Here is a 24,180-nt window from a genome sequence, read left to right on the forward strand (position 1 = left end):
AAAATTTTTATTACGGTTGAATATGTGAAGGAAGTGACCAATTCTTTTAGATTTTAGTATTTTTGATAGTCAAAGTGTTTTTTATACCCTGAGGAAAAGTTGGAAATGGAGAAAAAAAATTGGACACTGTTTAAATCCCAAAATCTAGATTAACGAGTTAAGCAATTTAAACTGTGAAAGCCTCGAAACTTTCATCAGGATTGAATATATTTTAATGGAGGGAATTTTAATGGAGTATTAAATGTTACGAAGAATAAATCAATTCCGAACCAGAATTTAAACTATATTTCAAATTTGAACAGAGTATTCTTTCCAAGTGTGTAAAGAGAATTGAAACAACTCATACAAAAAAGCTTCAACCGACACTTTTCCTAATATTTAAGATTGCTCTAGATACTGTGTAAAAAGAATCCACTTATATCTACTCTAACAGAACAATTCCTCAAGTTTGCAAACAAATGCAAAAAATGCGTTCACGTTGCTTCCATAAATATTTTAGCATCGATTAAAAAAATCGTTTAAATTACGCATAAGCCTTTTTTGCATACGCTGTTTCAATTATCGCAACTGTCCAAGGTAGCATCAACAGCGACCAGGATTTCGTAACAGCTTATCATCAGAATTACGTGTACTCGTTACATTAGCGTCGAGTGCACGTACCTTGCTCCTCACTCATGCATATTTTTACCTTAACAATAGGATTGCTCGGAATGTCGATAAATTGTCTAACGTTACGATGGAAACATTTTCGCAATGAAAGTCGCGTCGAAATAATTCATTTAAGCTACTCCAACGTCAAATGCAGATATGTGTTTCTCGAGAAATTATCCAGAAAACTCTCTGTCACAGTAATTAATACTCTCGCGGAAAAGGAAATACAAATCCACAAATATTTCACGCTCTTCTTTAATACACAACTACCTTCGTGATTCGCTTATCCCTCTAGCTTGCTCCATTCCCAGTAACTATTCTACTATAACAATAACGGTTTGTACACTGCCACGTATTCACCTGAACGGAATACACATCGCGCTAAATAATATCGTCGCGTATAAACATACATAAATATATATATATATACATATACACGGGATTAAATGATTACTATTATCGCCCTCCTCGCTCTTTGACGACGATGCTCTATCATGGCACGGTTAGAAGGGTGAAAAGGCTCTACACATGCGTTTGCAAAACGGATTGCTCGATGGTTTACAACGTTAAACCGGAAACACAGAAACTGGGACCTGACATAATTACCGACTAATACGTGTTTACTAACATGATGCAGCAATACTGTGTAAATACCTGAGTATAATTATGTTTTCCCCCTCTATCTCTCTCTTTCTGCCTCTATCTGTTTCTCCATTCTACACGGAAGAAGAAGAAGAAGCATTATGGTGAACGATACGCGGTAGTACGATTGTGTGAAACATTGTTTATGACTCATCGTATGCGGCGTCTAGACGACAGATAACACGTACACGTGAACTACAGCCTTAACTGGCAGCAACGAGGTATAATTAACCGCGTTAAAAATTCATTAAACAGACAAACAAACGGGAGTGGAACGATCTCGCGGGGTTTCTTCGTCTTATCTGTCGGCTATTCGAGCGTGAAGAGGAATATAAAGAGGAATAACGAGGTCGAACGAATTATCCAAGCAAAACACACCGTTTCTCTGTTCTTCTTTTCGATAAACAATCTCTCCACGACTCGTCGGACTCTTTTTCTCGATCAATTTTCTAGTAAATTGATCGCGATTCAACTTTCGACGATCGTAATACACGCGTGGAAGATCTCTTCTTCGTTTCGAGGAGTTCCTTCGCGTGCAAGAAGACACAGAGTCTTCAGAAGGGAAGAGAAACTTCTGAAAGCCATCGACGCTGCGGCGTTTCCCTCGCGATTCTCCACTTTTCTTTCAATTCGGTTTCTTTCTCGTTCGTTTCTTCGTTCCTCCTTTTTAGTCTGCCTCGGTCTCTTCTTTTGCTTCTCTCCGGTTTCTTCCTCTCTCCCTCTTTCTCTCTCGGATTTATCACGCGTCAAAGTGCCCCCGTCGCCTGTCCTTAAGACGGCGAATCCTGCAGCTCCTGCTTCTCCTGCACTTTACCGATATTCTCCGCCTCCCACACCGTGTCCGGAAGTTTCGTTCCCAGCGTTTCCGGGAAGAAGAGAGACAGCAGCCCCGCGGACAGAGCCATGCACCCGAAGAGAATCAACGGCAGTGCCGGCATGATTTGTGCCTGCATCAGAGACGAAAAGCTAGCATGAGGGGAAATGGAGAACGCAAGGGACGTTCAATTGATCTATTTCCAACGCTTAGGAAATTCCGCGTTCCAGAGAAATCTCGCGGAAGTTGGCCACTGATGCGTTTTTTAGTGAAATAGAACGTATTTTAGCTAAAATGTTCTGTCTAATAATTTCTGATTTTTCAAAATTTTTTGAAATATTTAGAACTCGACATGTTCTCCATCTTTTATGGAAATTTCGATGAATGGATAACGACGTGGCTTCTAATTGGGGAAAATATCGAAGCTAATGAAAACGTATAATAATTTTTTAAACAATGAAAATCTTTCAATCTATAGATCTAGTGATCATAAAGCACGCCCTTTTGAATGTAATAAACGGAGCACCCTGTGTACTCAATTTTTCTCCGATAAATCGTAGATCTCCAAGCTGGAATACCTCCTCGATTAAAATCGACGAAGAAGGAAAACGTGAATCTTTGTTTCGCAATAATGCGAAGCAACAAGCGGTTCGTGTCAACAGTGTACATTCTTACGGCGCTTCTACTCACCAAAAGTGGAGTTTGCGGTGACAATATTGACCCCATGCGGCCGGTCATGCTGCAAATTCCAAGGAGGGAGTGTCTCAGGTTCGTGGGGAACAGTTCCGCCGTGTAAATGTAAATCGTGGAAAAGGACATCGTAATGCACCACTTGCCGCCCATGTAGAGGACCAGTGGCAGGAAAGTCCAACTTCCTGAGACACCATTTGTTACACGTTACGCAACAGTATTCCACAAAGACCGACCCGGTTAATCTCACGGACAAAAACCTGATAGAAAATCCAAGTTACCTGTAGGCAGGAACTGTATCGCCAGGCAAAAAGCTCCGCTCAGTAAGAAGGACGAGGACAAAGTAGCTTTACGACCGATATAATCGGTCAGGAACCAGGTAAGAAAATAAGCAGGTATCTCGACAATGGCGACTAGTATAAAATTAGTGTATTTATCGCCAGCGAAGGCCACTGAATTCAAAGATAGTCCATAGTAAACAAAAGTGTTCGTCAACCAGCAAAACGAACATGCTAACAATCGTGTGAGCATCGTGGAACTGTTCAAAATTTGCATCACCGGCGATTTCTTTTCCGACACTACCAATTGCTCTGTCTAGGAGATGAAAAAACAAGTTTAATATTTCAAACTCGAAATTAAACATTTTTGTGTATACAGAAAAATGTGAAGTATATACCTTCTCAGTCTTCACCATGTTCAATTCTTTAAACGCGCCGATCGCCTCATCCGAGACTTGGAGCCCGTTAATCCTCGCCATTTTCCGATATATACTCTCCACCTTCTCGTGTTTCCCATTCGCCAATAGCCACCTTGAAAATGGCATCATTGTCTGTGTGTGTTTTTGTTTTTTGGTTTCTGTTCAAGTTTTTGCTTTTTTTTTTTTTTTTTGGTTCTACAGTAATGTTCGAAGGGAGAAGAAACGAGTGTGTTTGTATAGGACACGCTTTATCGATAACCTATGGGTGTACATGGAAAAAAGGAAGAAACGTGAGATGTTTGATTCGCTGAAAACGAGACAATGGTAACTGGGATAAGATTAAAAGTGGTTTAAAAGTGGATCGCGTGTTAATTAATTAGAGAACGCGGTGTACGTCAAAGGTTCGAACCGGTTAATTGGTCGGATATCGTTGGAACGCAACGATCGCTTCTCTCGAGTCTTGAAACGTTTCTTCGTTTCGAGATCGTTAACGAGGCACATGGACAATGCAAATTAAACGGTGAACCGAGGAAATTACCTGACTGATTCCGGGATCAACACGGGCAACAAGATGGCGAGCAACGCAGGACCGTACACCATGCGAAGGATCAACCGCCAAGATCTTAGCCACATCGAGATCAAGCCCAACAGCATCTCTCCTACGGCGAACATACAGCAGATGATGGTGCTGGCTAGGACTCTGCCTCGGACGCCTGCCATTTCCATACCTGAAAACGGCGTAGATCTTCGATTCTTTTTTTTTTCTAGATCCCCGAAGAGTGTCGCTTATGAAGTTGCGAGGAATGAAGTTTTCTTTTAATTAGAAAAAATATGAAAACAGCATAGATCCTTGAGGAATGGCACTTGTGAAGTTGCAAGGAATGAATTTTTTTTTAGATTAGAAGAAAATTGTAGATCCTCGATTTTTTTCTAGATCCTTGAGGAGTGTTTCTTACAAAGTTGCAAGGAATGAATTTTTTTTAAATTAGCAAAAATATGAAGACGACATAGATCCTCGAGGAATGTCACTTATGGAATTTCAAGCAATCAATTCTTTTTCTAATTAGAAAACATGAAAACGGTATAGATCCACGATTTTTTTTTTCTAAATCCTCGGAAAATATCTCTTATGAAGCTGCAAGGAATGAATTTCTTTTTTAATTAGAAGAAATATAAAGACATAGATCCTCGAGGAATGTCACTTACGACATTTCCAGGAATGAATTTTTTTTTCGAAGTTGAAAAAATTATGTAGTCCTTCTAATTACTGAAAATTTATAGAATTCGAATCTTATTGCAATTACGAACAGAATTTTAATATTTTCTATACGAGTGAATTATTAAGAACATTTACGAGTGAAATATTAAGAAAATTATGTCGGTGGCAATCGCAAGCGGCAATGGCACCTACAGGTTTTTCGATACGGAAAAGGTCCCTGTGCTGCATCGAGTGGGGTCGCGCGGCATGTGAAACATGGCCGTTATTTATATCAGCATTATTCACGTCGAACATCTTCCCTTACTTTGGCCCCTCGTTATTAACTCACCTAAAATAAATCCGGCGCTGTAGATACCGGCCGCGACAGTCGCGTCGATAAATTCGAACGCGAGAAACATCCAATAATTCACAGAAAAGGAATGTATCAGGCCGCTGATTCCACTCAGGAACGTGGTAAGCGTCAGAATCGTGCGTCTTCCGTATCTGAAAGTAACGTAACGAAATATAAACGGTTCAATCTCCCGCTTTATTCTTCCGTCTCCTCGAAATTACGACGAACAACCTGTTCGATCTGTACAACAGTATGGAAAAATTCAAATTTTTCTCTAAACCCCTTCTGACGAACCCAGAGCAAAACTAAGTGCATTCATATCCAAGTATTTTCCCCAATATGCATTATTCACAGACACTTAATATTAAATTTTTTCAAATTGTATCAAACGTGATAAGATAGTAGATTCATAAGTAAAGACGTAATTCTTTTTAACTTTTTTTTTCTTTGAATACCGTTAAAAATTATTGTAGTATTTTTTTAAATTTTACTATTCAAATATTCAAATATTGAAAATTTCAGAAATCCGTTAAATTTCAATGATACATTCATTAAGATTATGAATTTTTCCGAGTGAACGTTGTCAGGAAATACAACTCCTGCCTATATTTCTGAAGCACCCTGTATATAGCAAAGAAGATTCGCGAGAAGATTCTTGACACGAGCGAGAGAAATCGTTCCGGAGCGAGGCCGAGCCACGAGGACCGTCCTGCAAGTTCGAATCATTATCATAGATCTCCGGAAGTTCGTCCAAAGTACAGTTTCATTTAAATACACTCCCTCCCGCGTTCTGGGCAATCTCAAGTATTCCCTGACTTCGAATTAGAATTTGCGAGCTACCAACTCCGAAAGTCATCCACTTGAATTCCAGTTCCCTGGTGACTTTCAAACACGCGTCGCAAAATGCTTAAAAAACTATAGAGATATGAATCTTCAGACCAAACAGACACTTCCACGATGTTAATTCTATCTACTGAAATGAAATTTCCAATACACCTTCGATTCTCACGAGATTATCTAGGATCATTTTTATTACGTTCCATCAGACGATCTCGATAGGTAGGACATCAGCGACCTGTTGATCTCGATCTAATCCTCCTCAAAAAACTTCCCCGAGTCGTTTCCTCCCTCTTTCCTCTAATCGAACGTCGTTAGGCGTTCAGCTCGGAGCAACGACTCCATTTCCTGGATCCCCTAATCCAACTTAGCCGTGGCTAATTAAGGGGGAGTCCAAGTTTGACAACCCGAAAAATAAGCGATCTTTAAGAATTTTTTTTTGGTGAACTGGTAAAGATATCGCGATGCTTCTTCTTTTGATGGAAAGAAGCATCCTTGGACTGTGGTACAGAAATTTTGTTTCGTGTAATTTTTCAAATTTTCATTCAAAATTTTATATTTCAAGTAAAATAAAATATCGATTATCTCTGCACGCCAATTTGAAAAATATAGTTTCGTGAAAAACGCGTTTAAAGTTAGAGCTTCGACACATTTCCACAAGTGTGCTCTTAACTTCGTTATTTTCACGAATTCCCCCTTAATATTTCGAGACGACATTTTTGAAATATTTCACTCTGAATTTATGAAAAAAGAAGATCGACCTTTTTCAAAAATTCGAAGATTATTTCTCACCTGTCCGACACGTATCCAGCAAAGATCAGGCCAACGAATTGGCCGACGTTATTTATCGTGCCCACCAGCGCGAGTTTCCATCGATTGGTGTCGCAGGTGAGGTCCCACTGTATCGATAAAACGAAGGAAACTGATGAATCCGTTGATTACTTACCAAGAGCTGTGTACACGATTTTTGATCTACGAGAGGATCGATTGATATCATACCTCGCTGAGGATCGTATTTTCCGATGGATCGTAGATCCACGAGTCGCATTTTCGAGTCGCGTTAAAGAATGTCTGGTTGGTGCATACACCTGTGTGATTTCGAACCACGTAACGGGTGCACTTGGACATCTCTGACGCGTCGGGAACGGAGTCAGGCAGCCAGGATGTATTGAACACAGTGTTTGATGGATCCTCGCATTCTGGCACCACGCACCTGGTTTTGAATAATTCTTTTCGTTGTTACGATCGAAGTCGCCAAGTTGAAAACGGTCCTAGCCAATTTTTTGTCGTAACTCGAACGAACTTCATTGCGACATAAAACTGTTTACGTGTGCCACTCTGTGTTATGTTTTATAGTTTGAAATTTTTCGATACACTTATCTCCTGACACCGATGATAAAGAGGTAATTATAATAGTTCAGAAGTGAAATTTCGAATAAATTTTCAGTACGTATAAATGTATGGTAATTAATATGTGGCATACTTGACGTATTCTGTGCTGTAGGAGAAATATGAGTCTTGGAAGAATTGTGAAACGAAGAAATGGAAAGAAAAACTCGACGCTTTTGATCAGTAAATTGTGAGAGAGAAAAATCGAAGTTTCCATTCGACTTTCCTTAAATTTAATTATATAAAAATGTCTATAATATTATAGTCTCCTTTTCTTCGTCTCTCGTTCGAACCTTGAATTAAAAAATTTCTAAAAAATTGAATAAAAAACCTGAAACACTCTAACATTCCTCCAACTCGTCAAACACCCGTTATCCTCAAAAAACTTCTTCCACGTGACCGCAGCGTTAATCCTAACAGCGCTAAACTAAAACCACAACTTTCCCCAAGATGTTTCATTGAAGTAACATTGATAATCACCGGCGTAATTAGGATATTAATAGAGCACAGAGGAAGGAAGCGTGCAATAACTGGCTGGTTATTGAACTTTTTTTATTACAAAAGCCAATCACTAAAGATAGCCCGGTAAGTGACTCGGTGTGTTTCTGCGCCGATGTGTGTACCCAACGCTTGTCGCGCTTCGCCGCGAAAGGGTTAACAGGGTGTCCAATAAAGCAATCGATTACCCGTCGCGTCGATTACATAATTCGATGTTCGATCAATCCCCGCAGACTCTGTGAAGTATCGTGAGAGAGAGATAGATAGATAGATCCTCGTTGATTGCACTTGACCGTCGCGCATTATTCAAGCGATCTCGTGCGCAACAGTTGTGATCCGTTCACGAGCACGTGCTTCTAAGTGCGACTTCGTGACGAACAAAGGAACAAGGATACGCGTGTTGAATTACGCGAAAAGAAAATGAAACGAGGAAAGAGAGAAAAAAAAAATAGGAAGATAATTCGTATCATAGATATATAGTGGTGGAACGGATGGGCAAACGTACCTGTATTTAACTTCTCCGGCTGTGAACACGTAGGCAAGCGTGAATCCTGCTGACAAGAACAGAGGCAGGCTTATTATCGCGAACATAATCATTTGATAGTATCCGAAACTATCCACATCCTGCTTCCTGTCTGAACCACTCTTCTCCCCTGCGAAACAGAGAAAAAATCTATTTACTTCGACCGTGTGCGAAATTTTTGGCGGTAAACCTGATTAGAATCACCTTAGAAGGAATGCTTTATTTAATAAAAAGAAGAAGAAGGAAGAAATCAGGTCGATCTCGTGAAGCTGTTAATCCGAAAGAATCAGATTGGAAAAATCGAAGCTCGCCATTGACACGCGATATTTCTCCGCACGCAATCGCTAGAAAAAGGGAAAAAGACGATTGAAACGTGACTTCCACGCCCCTTCCTCGCGTGTCCACGTAATCGTGTGCCACGATAATTTCCCCTTAAATCACGCGCGTTCCGTTTCTCCACCAGCGGCCATTCGCGCCAGGTGTAATCGTACCGATGGCCATCGATTTATTCGTCATCGCTCAAACGAACAAGCTCTCTTTCTCTCTCTCTCTCTTGCTATTTATACGATCGTAACATCAGGGCATTGCCGTGTTTCACTTAGCGCGAACTTCGACTTGAACGTCGCTCTAATTGATTTAGCCGGCGTTGTTAATGAGTCGAGTCACCGAAACAACACGAACAGCCTTCGAGTTTTCCTTCGCGCGGACAAAAGACGAGGGAAAAGTGAATAAGTAATAGCTCGCCGATGGGAAATATGAGAGAAAATTGTTGTGCGTCGTCGATAGCCGACAATTAAGTCGAGTTACGAGTAATCAAGCTCTAGAGTGGGCGCGCTGAGGATATCGTGCACCGGTGCTTGGTAAATGTGCGTGTACTCGATTGGTACTGTGTAACACTGTCGGTAGGTGAGTTCCAATGAGTATATCCGTATTTATTCTTTTTTGGTATTTATTTTTGTCACTTAAGTTGTGCTTTGATTGCCCCCAGAAGAGCTTTTAATATCACTATGTGGGTGAATTTTCATAAAAAAGTATTGTTGACGATAGAAAAATAAAAGTGGCATTCCAGGGTTAATATAAAGCAATCTTAATATCGTATGGCCATTTTTTCTGAACTTTTAGCGTAAGAAAAAAAAAATAGTGGTATTCTAGGGTTAAGGTGGTTTTCATGCAATAATATGGAGGCAATCTTAATACCGTGGGGCCATTTTTTGGCCATCTCTTCTGAGTACTTGTGAGTGACTTTTCATCCAAAGTATTTTTAAGGTAAGAAAAGGAAAAGAGTGGAATTCCAGGGTTAAGGTGGTTTTCATGCAATAATATGGAGGCAATCTTAATACCGTGGGGCCATTTTTTGGCCATCTCTTCTGAATACTTGTGAGTGAATTTTCATCCAAAGTATTTTTAAGGTAAGAAAAGGAAAAGAGTGGAGTTTCAGGGTTAAGGCAGTTTTCATGCAATAATATGGAGGCAATCTTAATATCGTGGGGCCATTTTTTGGCCATCTCTTCTGAATACTTGTGAGTGAATTTTCAACCAAAGTATTTTTAAGGTAAGAAAAGGAAAAGAGTGGAATTCCAGGGTTAAGGTGGTTTTCATGCAATAATATGGAGGCAATCTTAATACCGTGGGGCCATTTTTCGGCCATCTCTTCTGAATACTTGTAAGTGAATTTTCATCCAAAGTATTTTTAAGGTAAGAAAAAGAAGAGAGTGGAGTTCCAGGGTTAAGGTGGTTTTCATGCAATAATATGGAGGCAATCTTAATACCGTGGGGCCATTTTTCGGCCATCTCTTCTGAATACTTGTAAGTGAATTTTCATCCAAAGTATTTTTAAGGTAAGAAAAAGAAGAGAGTGGAGTTCCAGGGTTAAGGTGGTTTTCATGCAATAATATGGAGGCAATCTTAATACCGTGGGGCCATTTTTTGGCCATCTCTTCTGAATACTTGTGAGTGAATTTTCATCCAAAGTATTTTTAACGTGAGAAAAATAAACGAGGATTACTCATCGGACACACTGATTAATTATCACTGAAAGTATCGTTAACTTGGGAAAAATAAATGTGGATTACTCATCGGACACACCGATCAATTATCACCAAGTTTATTACCTCTGGATCCATCCTTGGTCTTCGGCGCCGACGACGAGTCGTCCTGCGAGCAAAAGAGCTTCATGCTTTCCTCCTCGTCGCCCCGGAGGCTGCGAACACATACAGATTCAAGGATTATGCCGATCCGTGAACGACGTTTCCTTGTTGACCCTAACTGTCGAAGGTCAAATCGCCATTCGATCGTCGACTGGCTCGCGGGAAACTCTCGCGAACGACGCAATTGCACGCGGGCAATTACATAAAAGCGCGGAGAGATCGGTGGGCTTTTACCGGAGGAACGAAAATTATTGGGAGAGACGTGAAAATGATCGGGGGAGAGAGAAACCTGTCGCGAATAGAACTTTCACGCCGTCATCCGGTCAACGATCACTTCTCTGGTCAAACGATCCGTCGCGATACATCGCGCGCTGTTTCTACAATCGTGTATCGTTATCATTATCTTCGTAATTCTATAGAGAATCGTAGGAAAGAGTTCGGCCGCTTTCGGTTTCACAATTTATAAAATGATTTGAAACAGAGACGTCTTCCCCGCTCTATTTAGGTCGTTCACAGCGTTCACGTTCACTTGCTCTAAATAACGTGTCGCTTATCATTTTGTTGATGAATTTAAACGACGAATTGGAGAACAAGACACCATTCACTGGTCAAACAAGGTTGCTCTAGTAACTGAACAAGTCATCTTCAACTTGAGCTGGGAATTTCTTCTCCAGATTTAGCTACGGTTTCAATTACCGAACAGAAATTCAATCTCTCCCTCAATTAAGAACGAGTAAGAATTATGAACAATTACTTCCCTCTTCGTTCTTGCAAACGTGATCGTAATGTATTTTACGATCGATACAGGTAGAAGAGTGCAATTAAAAGTGAATAATTCCTCGATAAATAAATTAGCGATTATTGCGTTCGAAGTATTGAATAATCAATGACGAGTTAACTCGTTTTACAGAGATAACGGTTGCAGAGATCGTTGCAGTATCACCTTGCAGATGCACAGTTGACGAAGAAAATCTACGAACCACAAGTTTTTACCACAATGGAATCCGTACGCTGCTCGAAAGACGTGGAATATTTCAACTTTTTGTTAAATAAAAATCTCCAACTACTTCCTACACCTGGTAATTCTGAGAACGCACTTGAATTCCTAACTCCTTTTTGCAAATTCCTGCATAGCTTAAGATGCACAGTGATCTCGATCTTTCGACCAGCGGTGTAATTGCTGGAACAGTTACAGAATTTATGGGAACTCTACAAAATGGTCTAACTTCAACCTTAGTTTTTTCTATGATCCTTTTTGGTTGAAATCCTTATCTCTTCTGCAAATTCTTGCGTAGATTAAAATGCACAGTGGTCCTCAGACTTTTGACCAGTAGTGTCATTTCTGGAATGTAGAATTTTAAAGAACTCTGAAAAATAGTCTTCACGTCAAACTTAATTTTTTTAGTTGGAATTCTTAACTCTTCTGCGAATTCTTGCATAGATTAAAATGCACAGTGATCCAGAACTTTTGACCAATTCCTGGAATGCAAAATTTTGAAGAACTCTGCAAAATAATCTACATTTCAGCCTTATTCTTTTATGATTTCTTTTAATTGAAATTCTTAACTCTTCTGCAAATTCTTGCATAGATTAAAATGCACAGTGATCTCAAACTTTCGACCAATAGTGCAATTTTCGTTATTTATAGTTATTTTCCTTTTATGTGATTTTTTGTTGAAATTACTAACTCTTTTCTGCTAATCCTTGCATAGATTAAAATGTACAGTGATCTCAAACTTTTGACCAACGGCACACTTTCTGGAGAATACAGAATTTGCGGGAACTCTGAAAAATAGTCTGCATTTCAACTTAATTTTCATTTTACGTGATTGTTTTCACATTATCTGTATTTTATATATTAATAAAGATCGAATTTTACCGAGAAAAAGCAGCGAGCCCTTTCCTATGTCTCCGGTGTATGCGTGCAGGTCTTGTTGTGGTAACCTCGCGAAAAATTTCACTAACAACAAGAGTAATCGTGCACGATGTTCGGACACGTCGAAGTCCGCCGATAAAGTTGATAAACGGGGTGACCGCGTGTTCGCGCGATCCAACTGGCCGCGGGCAATTCCGATTTTCTACTGGCGCGAATCGAAGCGAGTGGACGACTGTAAGCTGGCCAGCAATGCAAACGGAGGCGTTCGCCTCGTCTCTCTGTACACTCTTACATACTACGCGAAAATTAATGCGTCATCGAACCGTGCTCGCGATTTCTAACCGGAATTGTCACGGTTCGATTACGTTTTCCTTCCGAACAGAGCCGCGTTTGTATCTCGTTCGATTCGTTTCACGCACAGCTAACGAAGAAGAGAGAGAGAGATGCGAACATCTTCGTGTCATCGCAAAAATGGCCTTCCATTGCGCCTGGAATTCCATTGACTTTCTAATACGAAAGTGTTGCACGTCTTGAACATCGACATTCATATGCTGTTCGCGACAAAGCCTCGTGCCGCCTTGACGTTCTCCAGCCGAATTAATAATCCAAAGAGGAGATGCCCTTCGAACAACGTTGAAGAAAAATTGATAAAAAAGAAGAGCATACTCCGACGATGTCGCGATAAATCGTCCAATTTATTATTATTTCTCACATTTTTCCTGCTATTTATCACAGCTATGCGACTCTTCTGCAATTTCCTAACAATTTTTCCACGTTTTTTTCTGTCGCTCTGTTTCTCTCTGATGTTCCTCTTCGTTCCTCTTCATTGACGACGAATTTGATTCGAAATTTGAAATTTATAAAAAATCGAGAAGATAGGCGAAATTTTTTTCTGCACTTTCACGTGTGGTATGTTGGGAGGATCTTCCTAGTTTTTCTTCGTTCCTCTTCACCGAAGACAAATTTAATTGAAAATTTCAAATTGGTAAAGAGTCGAGTGCACAGAATGTCAAAGATACGCGAAACATTTGGTATGTTAGGAGGATCTTCCTGGTTTTTCTTCCGGCATGCCACGCGAAGAGATGGTTCGTAGAGATACACGGTACGTCGTGTGGCATTGTTATGCGTGGCGGGTGTGTGTAACAGAGGAAACCGAACGGCATTCTGTTGAATTGACTGAAGAGATTGGATCACGGCTACACGCACAGGTTTCGTCCTTCGCGTGCAATTTCGCGGCGGACTCCGGCTCATTGACACACTACCAGCGATTAACATATATTAAGCGTCTAAACGATCATCTGGCCGGCATGAGAGAATCCTAATTCTTCCAATAAAGCCGAGCCAGAGTGTATCGCGTTTCCCGTGAAGATACAGTGACATCGTTTCTTCTTTCCTTCTTCCCTCTGCCAGCCGCGACCAGTTTGAGAAAAGGCTGACTGACCAGTTGCAAAACGACTAGTTCTCGTGCATACGATTACTGTTTTCTTCTTTCTTTCTTTATGTTTGCAATAAAGAGCAGGGTTCGTTTCTGGAGAAATGTGAAGAAATGTTAGGAAATGGTTTTCGAGTGTAATTGGTGTCCTCTGTTTCCTGGTTTTTAACAGAGTCGCGAAGAATGTTTTAAGTATGAAGGTTGACACTTTCAATGTAATCTTAAAATTATGTACGAAGGTTAGATAAAATGTCCGACTGTGTTAAAGTAATAACTTTGTTATGTTCTTTGCGCTCTCATTTCCAATCTTAGAAAATCTCGAAAGAAGGTCGAACGTAAAAATTGAAACTTTGGATGAAATTTGAAGATCTCGATTAGAAATTGCATTAGTGTCTAAAATTCTTTTTACTAGTTTTCAGTAGAATGTCACGAAATCTTAAATAGTATCGAGAAACGAAAATTTAAATTTTCAGTAAAATTTTCTAATTGATACTAAATTCGCTCCTTTTTCCAATGAAATTTCTCGAAGATTGAAAGTTTCCCTAAAATTTGAACTACGTCCAATTCTCTGAAAATAATAATTACCCAAAACTCTTCTCTCCCCGTTTTTCCACAGGGATCTTAAGCTTCTGCGTGAAACTTGAGGTGTGCAGATTTAAACTTTCGGTAAAATGAAATTACGCGAAAACACTTCCCCGCGAAATATCAAAGTGAAAAGGGAAAAGAAAATTCTCGCCCTACTTCTCTCGAACGATCGAACCGAAACGCCCGTCCTTACATCCTCGCTGAATGAAAATTTTTCCTCGACATCGATCGTGGTTCACCGCGAAAACGCCTTCGACCCATTGGAATTAAACTGTAACCCGTCTCGTCAATTGTAGGATCGCGATTCGATCGTTGGAAACGAGGCGGAACCACAAGCGAACGCCACACCAGGGACAAACGTAATCGAGTGTATCGCCTACCTTGAAACGCAGTCCAGTTGTACCGATCAATTGCAACTATCAACTTAAACGCTCCCCATCTGATCGCTATTCTTCTTAATCCTGGCGTGCAATTGAACGAACGAACGCAGCGCAATTTTCCCAATTGTCCCTTCGAGTGAAAAGAGTAATTGCTCTTAATTCGAGCGTAACTTTGCTCGAAAACTTTACTAGAATTCCTCGATCGACTGGTACAGCAACATCGCCCACGCGATGGTCATTCACCTGGTCTGAACTGTGTGACGTTCGACGAACTTACACGACTCTAGGCACAATCTCTACGCTATCTCTCTCTCTGTCAGATAGAAATATCGAAAATAAGGAGAAAAATTTGTGCGAAATAATCGAGAGAATGTCCACGAAGACGTTAATGGCTATTTAATTCGTACCTCGAGAATAACTGCACCCACGAGCGTGACGAACTTAGGTATCGTTGCTCGAAATGGAGTATCGCGTGTGAAACAGGTGTCCAGGCTGGTTTCTGTCCTTTCACGGATATCGCCTACGCCATCTTCCAGCGTCTTCGTTGGTTTTTCGCGTGTGCGGTGACTTGTTAATTTTTGCGACGCGGAAGAAGAGAAGAGCACCGTTTAAAGTGAAGAAAAAGAATCGCGGAACCGACACGTGCCGCCGTGTATCTACATCGTCGCCGTGTGTATACTCGGAGGGGGCCGTCTTGTTGCTGCAGCAACTGTGTCTCTTCGAAGGTAAACGTATGCCGCCAACTGTACTCCATGTCCACGATGAGCACAGGAAGAGACAGGTGGGGGGAAGTGAAGTAGTGGACAGAGGGGGAAGAACGATCGGTCCTTCTTAAGTTCTCCTGTTTTCGATCGGCAGTGACCACTTGCTTGGCCAACTTGCTTGCACGTTGGCGTCACGTGAAATTCTTGTTGCAAGGTTGAACGTTTCAGATGTTTCCCTTTTTTCTTTAGTTGTTTAGTTATGGGTGTGAGTGTATTGTAGGACGCTCGAGTTGCGTGGAATATTAACCCTTGATATTGGTTTGGATGCGGGAAGGAAAATTGGGGTTGATTAGAATTTCATGTTTTTGGGGGAAATTAGATCGGGGAGTGGAGTTAATGGTTATTGTGAAAGAATTAGCTGGTGATAATTTGATAGTGGCATTTATTTTTGAATCGAACGGATTGTGGAAAATGAGGGGACATTGGCAGGTTTTTGTAGTATTTCGCCAATTCTAATTCTGTGCAATTCTTGCATTTAAATTTGGCCATTGAGATTGAAGCTATTTAAGATTTAAATACAGTCAGTCAAGTTCTAGATATTCCAATTTTGAAATTTAAATTTGGCCATTGCGATTGAAGCTATTTAAGATTTAAATGCAGTCAATCAAATTCTATTTAGGTACTTAAATTTAAATTTAGCTAATGAAATTCAAACTACTCAAGTTTAAATGTTCAAGCTCTAATATCTGCACCTTGTACACAACAATAACTAGAAGAATAATAGAAATGTTGTAGAAAGTAGTGAAGAATAAAGAATTATCAGACGAAACGTGACCCCGAACATTCAGATATCACATCTCGTCGCCTAATCTTCTATTCGCCAAATAGCATGTGCCCTCTAAAACCACCGTCAATTACTCAATTATCGTCAAAAATCTCAGTTTAAATAACCACCGAATAACAAACAATTCCAAAAAAAAAAAAAAACTACCAATTTTCATCGTCATTTCCTGAAGAAAACGCAACCCTCTGGCGACAAACACTTCCTCCAAAAACCCCCTAAAAGAAATATCGTCCTAGGAAGAACTCCCCCGAAAATTAAACGTCCCTGAACACCCCGCGTTATTTCCTCTTCGCGCAGCACAAGTCGGAAAATAGCGACGGTGGTCGGAATAGTGGTAGATCGCGCGGCCAGAAAAATTCGCGTGCGCTGTTTCCCGCGCGGCTGGCACGCTGACAGATAACGCGACAGATAAGAGGGAACGGGTGAATGCGCGCTCGCTCGCTCATACTCGTACATTCCGCGCGTATTTTTGTCTTATTCAGTTCATCGAAAACAACCAGGAGAAAAATCGAATAAAACTGGTTTACTCCGGCTTACACCGGATGCGACAAGCTTAGTTGCAACTAACGCGCACTGCTTTTTATTGTTACAACGACCGTTACACGCAACGAGACTATCTGGAAAAATTAGTTTTACATCGGTTGAACGTGAAAAAAAAAAAAAAACGGTGAAAATATCGTGCGATTTTCCGTTTCCGATCGATCCCATCCGCACTGCGAATCGCGCTTGTTACCGTTCGCCATGTTTACGGCCGGAGAAGAACAGAAACGCGTGGAAACAGGGAAATCTGGTGAAATAAACGGAATTTTCCTGGACAATTATGAATCGTGAATGGAATAAGAAAATTGTCAGCAATTTAGTAAGTTGAAGAGATTATTTATTGCATAGAACTATAGCGAAAATCACGGAACTACCGTCGGAAGGTGTAAACGCGTCGCCGCCATATTGGCGATTAGAAGAAATATTAGACACGGTGGACAGAGAATGCGCAGTAAACTTTTCAATCGATATTTTTTCTTCCTTTTTTTATGCCTCTCGCGGCGAATAATGTCTCTGTAACGTGTCAATTAAGGCACTCAGGTGCAATTTATCGTTCCGATTGCATCGTCGATCTCGACACGCACGATCACACGCTCGCCACACTTGCAAATCGCTCTTTTTTCTAAAAATGTGTGTGTGTGTCTGTGCTTTCGAAATTGATCCGTAGATCTGGTGACTGAAGGACGAATGAAGTATAGGAAATAGTGTCTAAAAGATTTAGCAGCGCGTAATACGAGTAACTTTAAAAATAATGATTTCCTTCAGTTGAAACAGAGCAATCTTCTAATTAATTCCAGCGACGTGATAGTGAAGAAAATGGAACGAAAATATCGTTACACGTGAAACTTGTACCCGCGGTTTTTTATTCGCTTCTTTGCATTAGATAGGCGCTACATTTCGCAAATTTGATAAACACAGCGAGAAATCGCGTTTGCGTAAGTAATATATCTTAATAGGAAGTGATAACTAAGGAGACACTCGAATATTCGATTTATCGGTCTCGTATCGAAACAGATTCGCATCTCATTAGAAGCTCGTTAAAAAGCTGCGATAAGCGTTTCTCTCCTAATCGAAACTCGTGTAGATTTATCGCTCTCTGATCGTTCCTAAAGATTCACCTCGTTATCTCTTGTTAACGGTGTCAATTACTGCACTCGTAAGTACACTTCGATGATAAAAAAAGAAGCAAATAAGAAGAAGAAAAAAGAGAACGTAGAGATTGGTGTGTAATTGTGCGTAAATATTTGTGCGCTACTCCAGATTGTCGAATTAAGTAACGCACGGCGATCTGGTTGCAAATAGAATAAAAAGTATAAAAGGAGAACGAGAGAGACTGATAATTTCGTTAATGGGAGATGAGAGAAGAAACTAACACAGACGATAATGGAGGTTTATCGTAGACATTGAAGAAATTCATTAAGACACTCTGTTTGCGTAACCTGATAAGCCGCATTTGTTCAAGATTTTACACGAGCCTGTCGACCTTTCCGGCGAATCTTCCTCGAAGATCGTTTATCACGAGGAAAATATGAAATTCTTCGAAACAAGTAGGTCTATCTGAACGAAAAACTTCACAATTCCACGAAAAATTTGGGAAAACTTTGTAGAAGTACGAAGTGTCGACCTTAAATTGCGAAATCCGCCGTAATTGTGTTATCAGCGAAGAACGAACGAGACGCGTTATTCGCGAAGAATTGTTTCTGCATAAGTGTCTTTCGACTGACACACAAATCTTATCTGCGAGCCGTTTAATAAAACACGTAAACGAGGGAAATACGGGGCCGTGCAATTATTTGCCTTCGGGGAATCCAGCGAGCTGCGAAGAAGAGGAGAAAATACAATTATCTGCACATCCGAATAATCTTCTCTTTGCGTCTCTGCTAATTCTTTCTCGTAACTTCCACCTAAATCTCTTCGTTTGGAGAGAACGCGTTACGAGTGGATAAAAGAAAAAACAATCGTGGACGATTACGAGAAAATTAAGATCTATTCGACAATGGAGGACACGTAAATGATTCAATGTAGTCGAAGTTAAATTTTATTGATAAAAATAACCTATGATTTAACCGATTATTATGAAAATCTGAATTTCTGCAGTAAACTCCTTCGGTGCGTTCTTATTTGCTGCCTCTGCTGCACTGTGTCCCAGTTCGAATTCTTGAAAGAATCGGAATTTCATTAGAATCCATTTTCAACTTCGAACATAACCTTAACCCAGATTTTTCAGAGAAGCAAGTATTGCATTTAAAACAGTAAAACGTAGGTTTTACTTTTTCGTATGACAATCCGTATGATTCTAATTTATAGAAACAAAACTGAATCTGCCAGCATTCGAACGCCGCCATTTCGTATACAACGACCTAATAATTTTCGAAAAGGCCGCATGATTCAGCATAATAATAAATTCGGATTTTTCACTGACGCAAAATGTCATATTTATATTGTATTGACGAATCTAACGAGCTACAGCAAGAAACTAATGAATCAGCCAACGTAAATAGGTCAATGAAACCTAATGGCAATGTAAACGAGACCTAAGGCTAACATGACGACAGCCTTTATTTCAACGGACGGTGCGAAAAATCGCAGCCTATATACTGACAATTTTCAAATGAATAAATTAGGATTTTCACTGACGTAAGATGTCACATTTAAATCGTGTTAACGAATCTAACGAGCTGTAGCAAGAAACTAATGAAACAGTCAACGAAACGTAACGACAATGTAAACGAGGCCTAAACTTAATATGGCGGCAGCCCTTAACCAATTTCCATTGGATTTCAGCGGACGGTTGACGAACCCTGGCTGAGCTGACGTCCTCGACGCCGTGGCCGCGATGATCGACAATGGAACCGAGTGGAAAAATCAGCACGCCTGGAAAATGCGAACCACGGCTGCGGAACACCAAGTTCGACGTACAACCTCGCGGAAACGTGACTAACTTTGCATCACCGGGGACAAAGTCTGAAATAAAGGACGAAATAAAGCCTTAAACAGATCTCGACGAGCGGAGAAGCTTGCGACGAGAGTTCGTTTCGTGTATCTGACGTCGAATGAATATGCAAATTTTCACTTTTCGAGTAAAGAAATCTGGCTGGATGTGACTAAAGAAAGAGGGAAATTTAAATATGAAGTGAAGATTGATATCGGTGAGAATTTTTCATAAATTTTAATCTCTAGAATTATCTGACATTACATAAGAGCACGTATCTCAATTTTGACGAAAATTAGACATGTCACATTTTACCTGATCTGTGATCACAGATCTTAATTCCCGCGTATCGAACGATCTGATTTCGTATGGAAAACAAATATGAAATAAATAATATCTGAAAACCATGAAAATTCGTAAATGTTCTCCGTCAATCTTCGCGCCGTCTAGTTTGACGCAACAAAGACGCGTTTGTAATTACTAATTTAACGTATCAGGCTCGTCGAGTCCATAAAACCATCAATTCTAAACCGTGTTTCCCGTAGGAAAACATCGACCGCGGTGAGGATGCACGGCGGTCCTTTTTGTCCGTCGAGTTATCGAAAGTGCGGTTTATTGGCGTCGCATGGTCGATTAAACGCGAACGGTGGTCGTGGTTGTGTTTTTGTAAAAGAGAAAATCGTCGTACAGATAAAAACGACAAGCTCCGTCTGCCAGACCTGATAAATATGTACGCGTGCTACGTTGATCCGTTCCAATCACAAAGGGTATAAAGGCCGCATTATTTTTAGACGATTTATGACTGAAAATTTCACAGCACCATTGTGTTTCCGTGAGACTTCCGTGAAACTCATTGGTAAACATCGAAAAAATGGCGTTGAAAAAGAACAAAGTAGAAAGGGAACAAAAAATAACAGAACGAAACATGATATCCCAAACGCAACGCAACGCGCGGGCGCGATCGTTCAACGGTCATATTCGTCAACAACGCGCGCTCGGGTGGGTAACGAAGGAACGAGATGAGAACGAGAGAAGGGTAAAAGCTCGTGTGCAAGTGTGAAACACGCGTCCGTATGAATTACTTACATTCTGGACCCCATCCTGGACCCCATGATGCCGCTACGTAGAAATTCGTCTAATGCACTGGAGACCCGCGATGAGAAGAGAGGCCGGTCGTTAAAGTAGAAAAATGATTCCCCTCCGACGTGAAAACCGTCGAAACCGCTCGACTTTACGCCGTCGAGGCGCTCTCCTTTGTCCTATATTCCACTAGCTCGCGAAGCTTCAGACACTCGAAAGTTTCGTCGGTGCTTAGTCATACAGAGACGGGCAGAAGTTTGTACTCGTTACTAAGTAGAAGGAGGAGTGATGCAGCGGCCAGTGAACGATGAAAAGTTCGGGGGAGAAAGAGAGAGAGAGAAAGAGATACGAGACGATCGTGGGCAGCGCGACATTTTTCCCAGGCTACGTTTCTCTCTTATCTGGATTATTGTAAAAGTTGGGTCAACAACTCTCTGCCCCTACTTGGGATACGACCGATTCAACGCATCACCCGCGCGAGAAATCGCGCACCGTTTCGTCGCACGCTATTTAGTACGCCACCTTTTTTTTTTTTACGAAACACGGTCTGCTCACAGAGAGTGAACGTGTAACGTTAACGTAGTACCGGTCATGGCCGCGTGTTCAAAAATCACCACAGATAACACGCCAACACGGATTTGGACACGCGTTCCAGACACTAGCTGATAAAACGATCCGAACGACGTCGGGTAACCGCCACAACGCTCGTAGCTTGATCAATTACGCTTCTCGATGGGCGAAAGTGACGATTGAACGGCGAACGTCGATTTCGTTTTAAACGCGTTGCTTGGTCTATCGATTGGAGCGATCCTCGCGCGCACGCGATATCGATTGTTGACTAAGGTATCCATCTCGATTCCAGATGAATCGTTATAGGAATCCTTTTAGAGAGACATATGACTCCGTGTATGCATCCAACACTCTGTTTGAGAGCAATGTAGGCACATTTATGTGGCAGTTGATAACTGAAATTTTGAGCCAACTCGCGAGAGATATCATACGGTATTAGCAGATTATCATTTGGGAAAGAGATTTATTGGTATAATAAACGGAATGCACAAGTTTGACAACGTTGTCGATCTAGTTTCATTCAAGATTCTGTTCTTGTTCATAATCTTGTCATAATCTTTGTGATCGATCTGTACAGTCGAGTTGATAAGCGATTTTTTAATGGTCGTCTTAAATTGCATTTTATAATCTATTCGAGAATACCGATCTCTATACGGAGTTCCGTTTGTAGATAATGGACTTGGAAAATGAGATCGCTATTTTTGCTAGGGAATATGTAATCTATCGTGTGTATCTTATACTGACGTACTCCTCTACTCAATTTCCGTAGATTATTCTTATCTGATTACAGCGATGCATTCTTGAATGTATCTAATACATTCTATTTCGAAACGAACCACCCTTTCATCTTAGTTCGCCGATGCATCGCTAGAGGGCACGTACATTCGCCTACATTTTAAAACTCGTTGTTTCTGATCTAAAAAACGACGACTATCGCTGTAATTCATGGCATGACTTCTGTTCATTGTGTTGTGTGTCAACGGTTTTGGTTAACTTTTGAAAATAGAATTGTAAATCCGACGATTTCGTACAATTTCCGATGAATGTATCGTACATGTAATATACCCTGGACGATTCGCTTCTAAAAATTTGACCCACGATGCATTGATAAAGGGAATTCCACTCCTAAATTTACTGCACTTATGTGATAAACAAGTTGTCTTTGGTTTGACAGGACTAGTCTAAACAAAAGCATCGAGAACCGTTCAACAATGTCAGCCACTGAAACTACGGTTATTTTCGCAAAATTGGAGGCGTTAAAAGATATCAAGTATATCCACGAATTTTATTTTGTAAAGCCTTTTCTCAAATACGATGAAATTCTTTGAAAAATTTACGATTCGCAAAGTGTCTTTACATAACACCCAGTACAATAGATTATAACGACGATACAAGTTTTTTTTATAAAATAAAGTTCTTAAATTCTCTATGTATTTTGTTAGGTCTAAAACACTTCAACTAGAGAAAATGAAGCAGAGAATTTTACAAGAGGTAGAACAGACTGAACAGGAAGAAAAATGTTTGCTAGAATACAAACAGGAAATGGATCTCCTTATGCAAGAGAAAATGGCACATGTTGAAGAATTACGGCAAATACATGCTGATATTAATGCAGTATGATTAAGCACAGATCTAATATTATCTTCCTGATAAATTATACATGTAATCATTTATGAAACTGTTACAGATGGAAAATGTCATTAAACAAGCAGAAGAAGCTAGAAACAAAGCAAGGGAGACAGCAAAATTAATTCACAATAATGATTATCAACCCTTGAAGCATGACATTGATCGTATGCGTAGAGAATTTCTGGGATTGGAAAGGTTACCAGAATTATATGAAACAGAATCTGATCTCATCTCACCAGAGTATGTTTAAATGTAAAATAACTATGAATTGTCTTAAATTACCAGACAGATTGTTTGTTCACAGCTATTTTGACCGTCCAATGCAAAAAGCAGAATGGAGGGTAGAAGTAAGGGGAGAGGATTTATTACCCCCACTTACTTTACACCATCCTGGTCATCCAGGTAGTTCTACACCTTTCCTTGCTCCTCAACCTCTTCAAGGTCCAAGTAAGCCAGAACCAAGACCATTACCACCAGCCCCAGGGCCACCAGCTCCAACATTCAGGTACCACTGGTATATCGCAATTTTATATTATATTTATATACAATACACAAGTCACAAGTCACAAAATTAATCACATTTGATATTCTTGATATTATAACAATCTTATTATGAACAGTGACATTAAATACCATGACTTCTAAAAGGTGTGTACATACTAATACATTAACTTCTATATTGTATTTGTGTGCTTTTAGGCAACAACCACCACCCATGAAATCATGTTTATCATGTCATCAACAAATTCATAGGAATGCACCAATTTGTCCCCTTTGTAAAGCTAAATCGCGATCACGTAATCCCAAAAAGCCAAAGAAAAAAGACTAATTATAATTATAAGTGTTATTTATATAAAGCATCATGCATTTCTGTCTTCTATTTTTAAGGGTATGTATTAATGGTTTTTTATAAATTAAGATAGATCTACAAAATACTATATGGACGTACATTTATGCAAAGTGTATTAAAATAATTGAAAAAAATGTATGCATTTACAGTAATTATTTTTAACTTTCCATAAAATGTCACTCTTGACTTTTAAAAAAATTGTATCAAGAATCTGTAAGATAGATAAATAAAGCTAAACATGTTTTATTATTTTAATTAAATGGATAGTAAAAATGTGGTAATTTCCATTTTAGTAATTACAATACAAATAACAAAAATAT

The 24,180-nt window shown here is 40.0% G+C and overlaps 2 protein-coding genes across 5 annotated transcripts; one reads left to right on the top strand and one right to left on the bottom strand.

The window, feature by feature from the left end:
• Positions 1-1,900: 1,900 nt before the first annotated feature.
• LOC108574311 (solute carrier family 22 member 21-like) lies at positions 1,901-21,348 on the bottom strand. 3 transcript variants are annotated; one of them, XM_017936882.1, is made up of 11 exons: positions 20,818-21,348; positions 10,403-10,491; positions 8,274-8,421; positions 6,881-7,094; positions 6,674-6,780; positions 5,042-5,196; positions 4,033-4,222; positions 3,474-3,606; positions 3,079-3,391; positions 2,798-2,982; positions 1,901-2,240 (listed from the first exon to the last, which is right to left on the bottom strand). In XM_017936882.1, the coding sequence occupies exons 1-11, from the start codon at positions 20,841-20,843 to the stop codon at positions 2,064-2,066; spliced, it is 1,737 nt and encodes a 578-aa protein (XP_017792371.1). In that variant the 5' UTR covers positions 20,844-21,348; the 3' UTR covers positions 1,901-2,063. The 3 variants fall into 3 exon arrangements, with proteins under 3 accessions (XP_017792371.1, XP_017792379.1, XP_017792387.1); XM_017936890.1 differs by lacking the exon at positions 10,403-10,491; XM_017936898.1 differs by lacking the exons at positions 6,674-6,780; positions 6,881-7,094.
• Positions 21,349-22,592: 1,244 nt separating this feature from the next.
• LOC108574491 (zinc finger C4H2 domain-containing protein) lies at positions 22,593-23,839 on the top strand. Of its 2 annotated transcripts, none has more exons than XM_017937098.1 (5): positions 22,593-22,651; positions 22,824-22,995; positions 23,069-23,250; positions 23,315-23,524; positions 23,710-23,839. In XM_017937098.1, exons 1-5 carry the CDS (start codon positions 22,593-22,595, stop codon positions 23,837-23,839), a joined length of 753 nt encoding a protein of 250 aa, XP_017792587.1. The 2 variants fall into 2 exon arrangements, with proteins under 2 accessions (XP_017792587.1, XP_017792595.1); XM_017937106.1 differs by having other exon boundaries at positions 23,315-23,515.
• Positions 23,840-24,180: the final 341 nt, after the last annotated feature.

The sequence above is a fragment of the Habropoda laboriosa genome, unplaced genomic scaffold (assembly GCF_001263275.1).
Source record: "Habropoda laboriosa isolate 0110345459 unplaced genomic scaffold, ASM126327v1 scaffold46, whole genome shotgun sequence".
NCBI lineage: Eukaryota > Metazoa > Arthropoda > Insecta > Hymenoptera > Apidae > Habropoda > Habropoda laboriosa.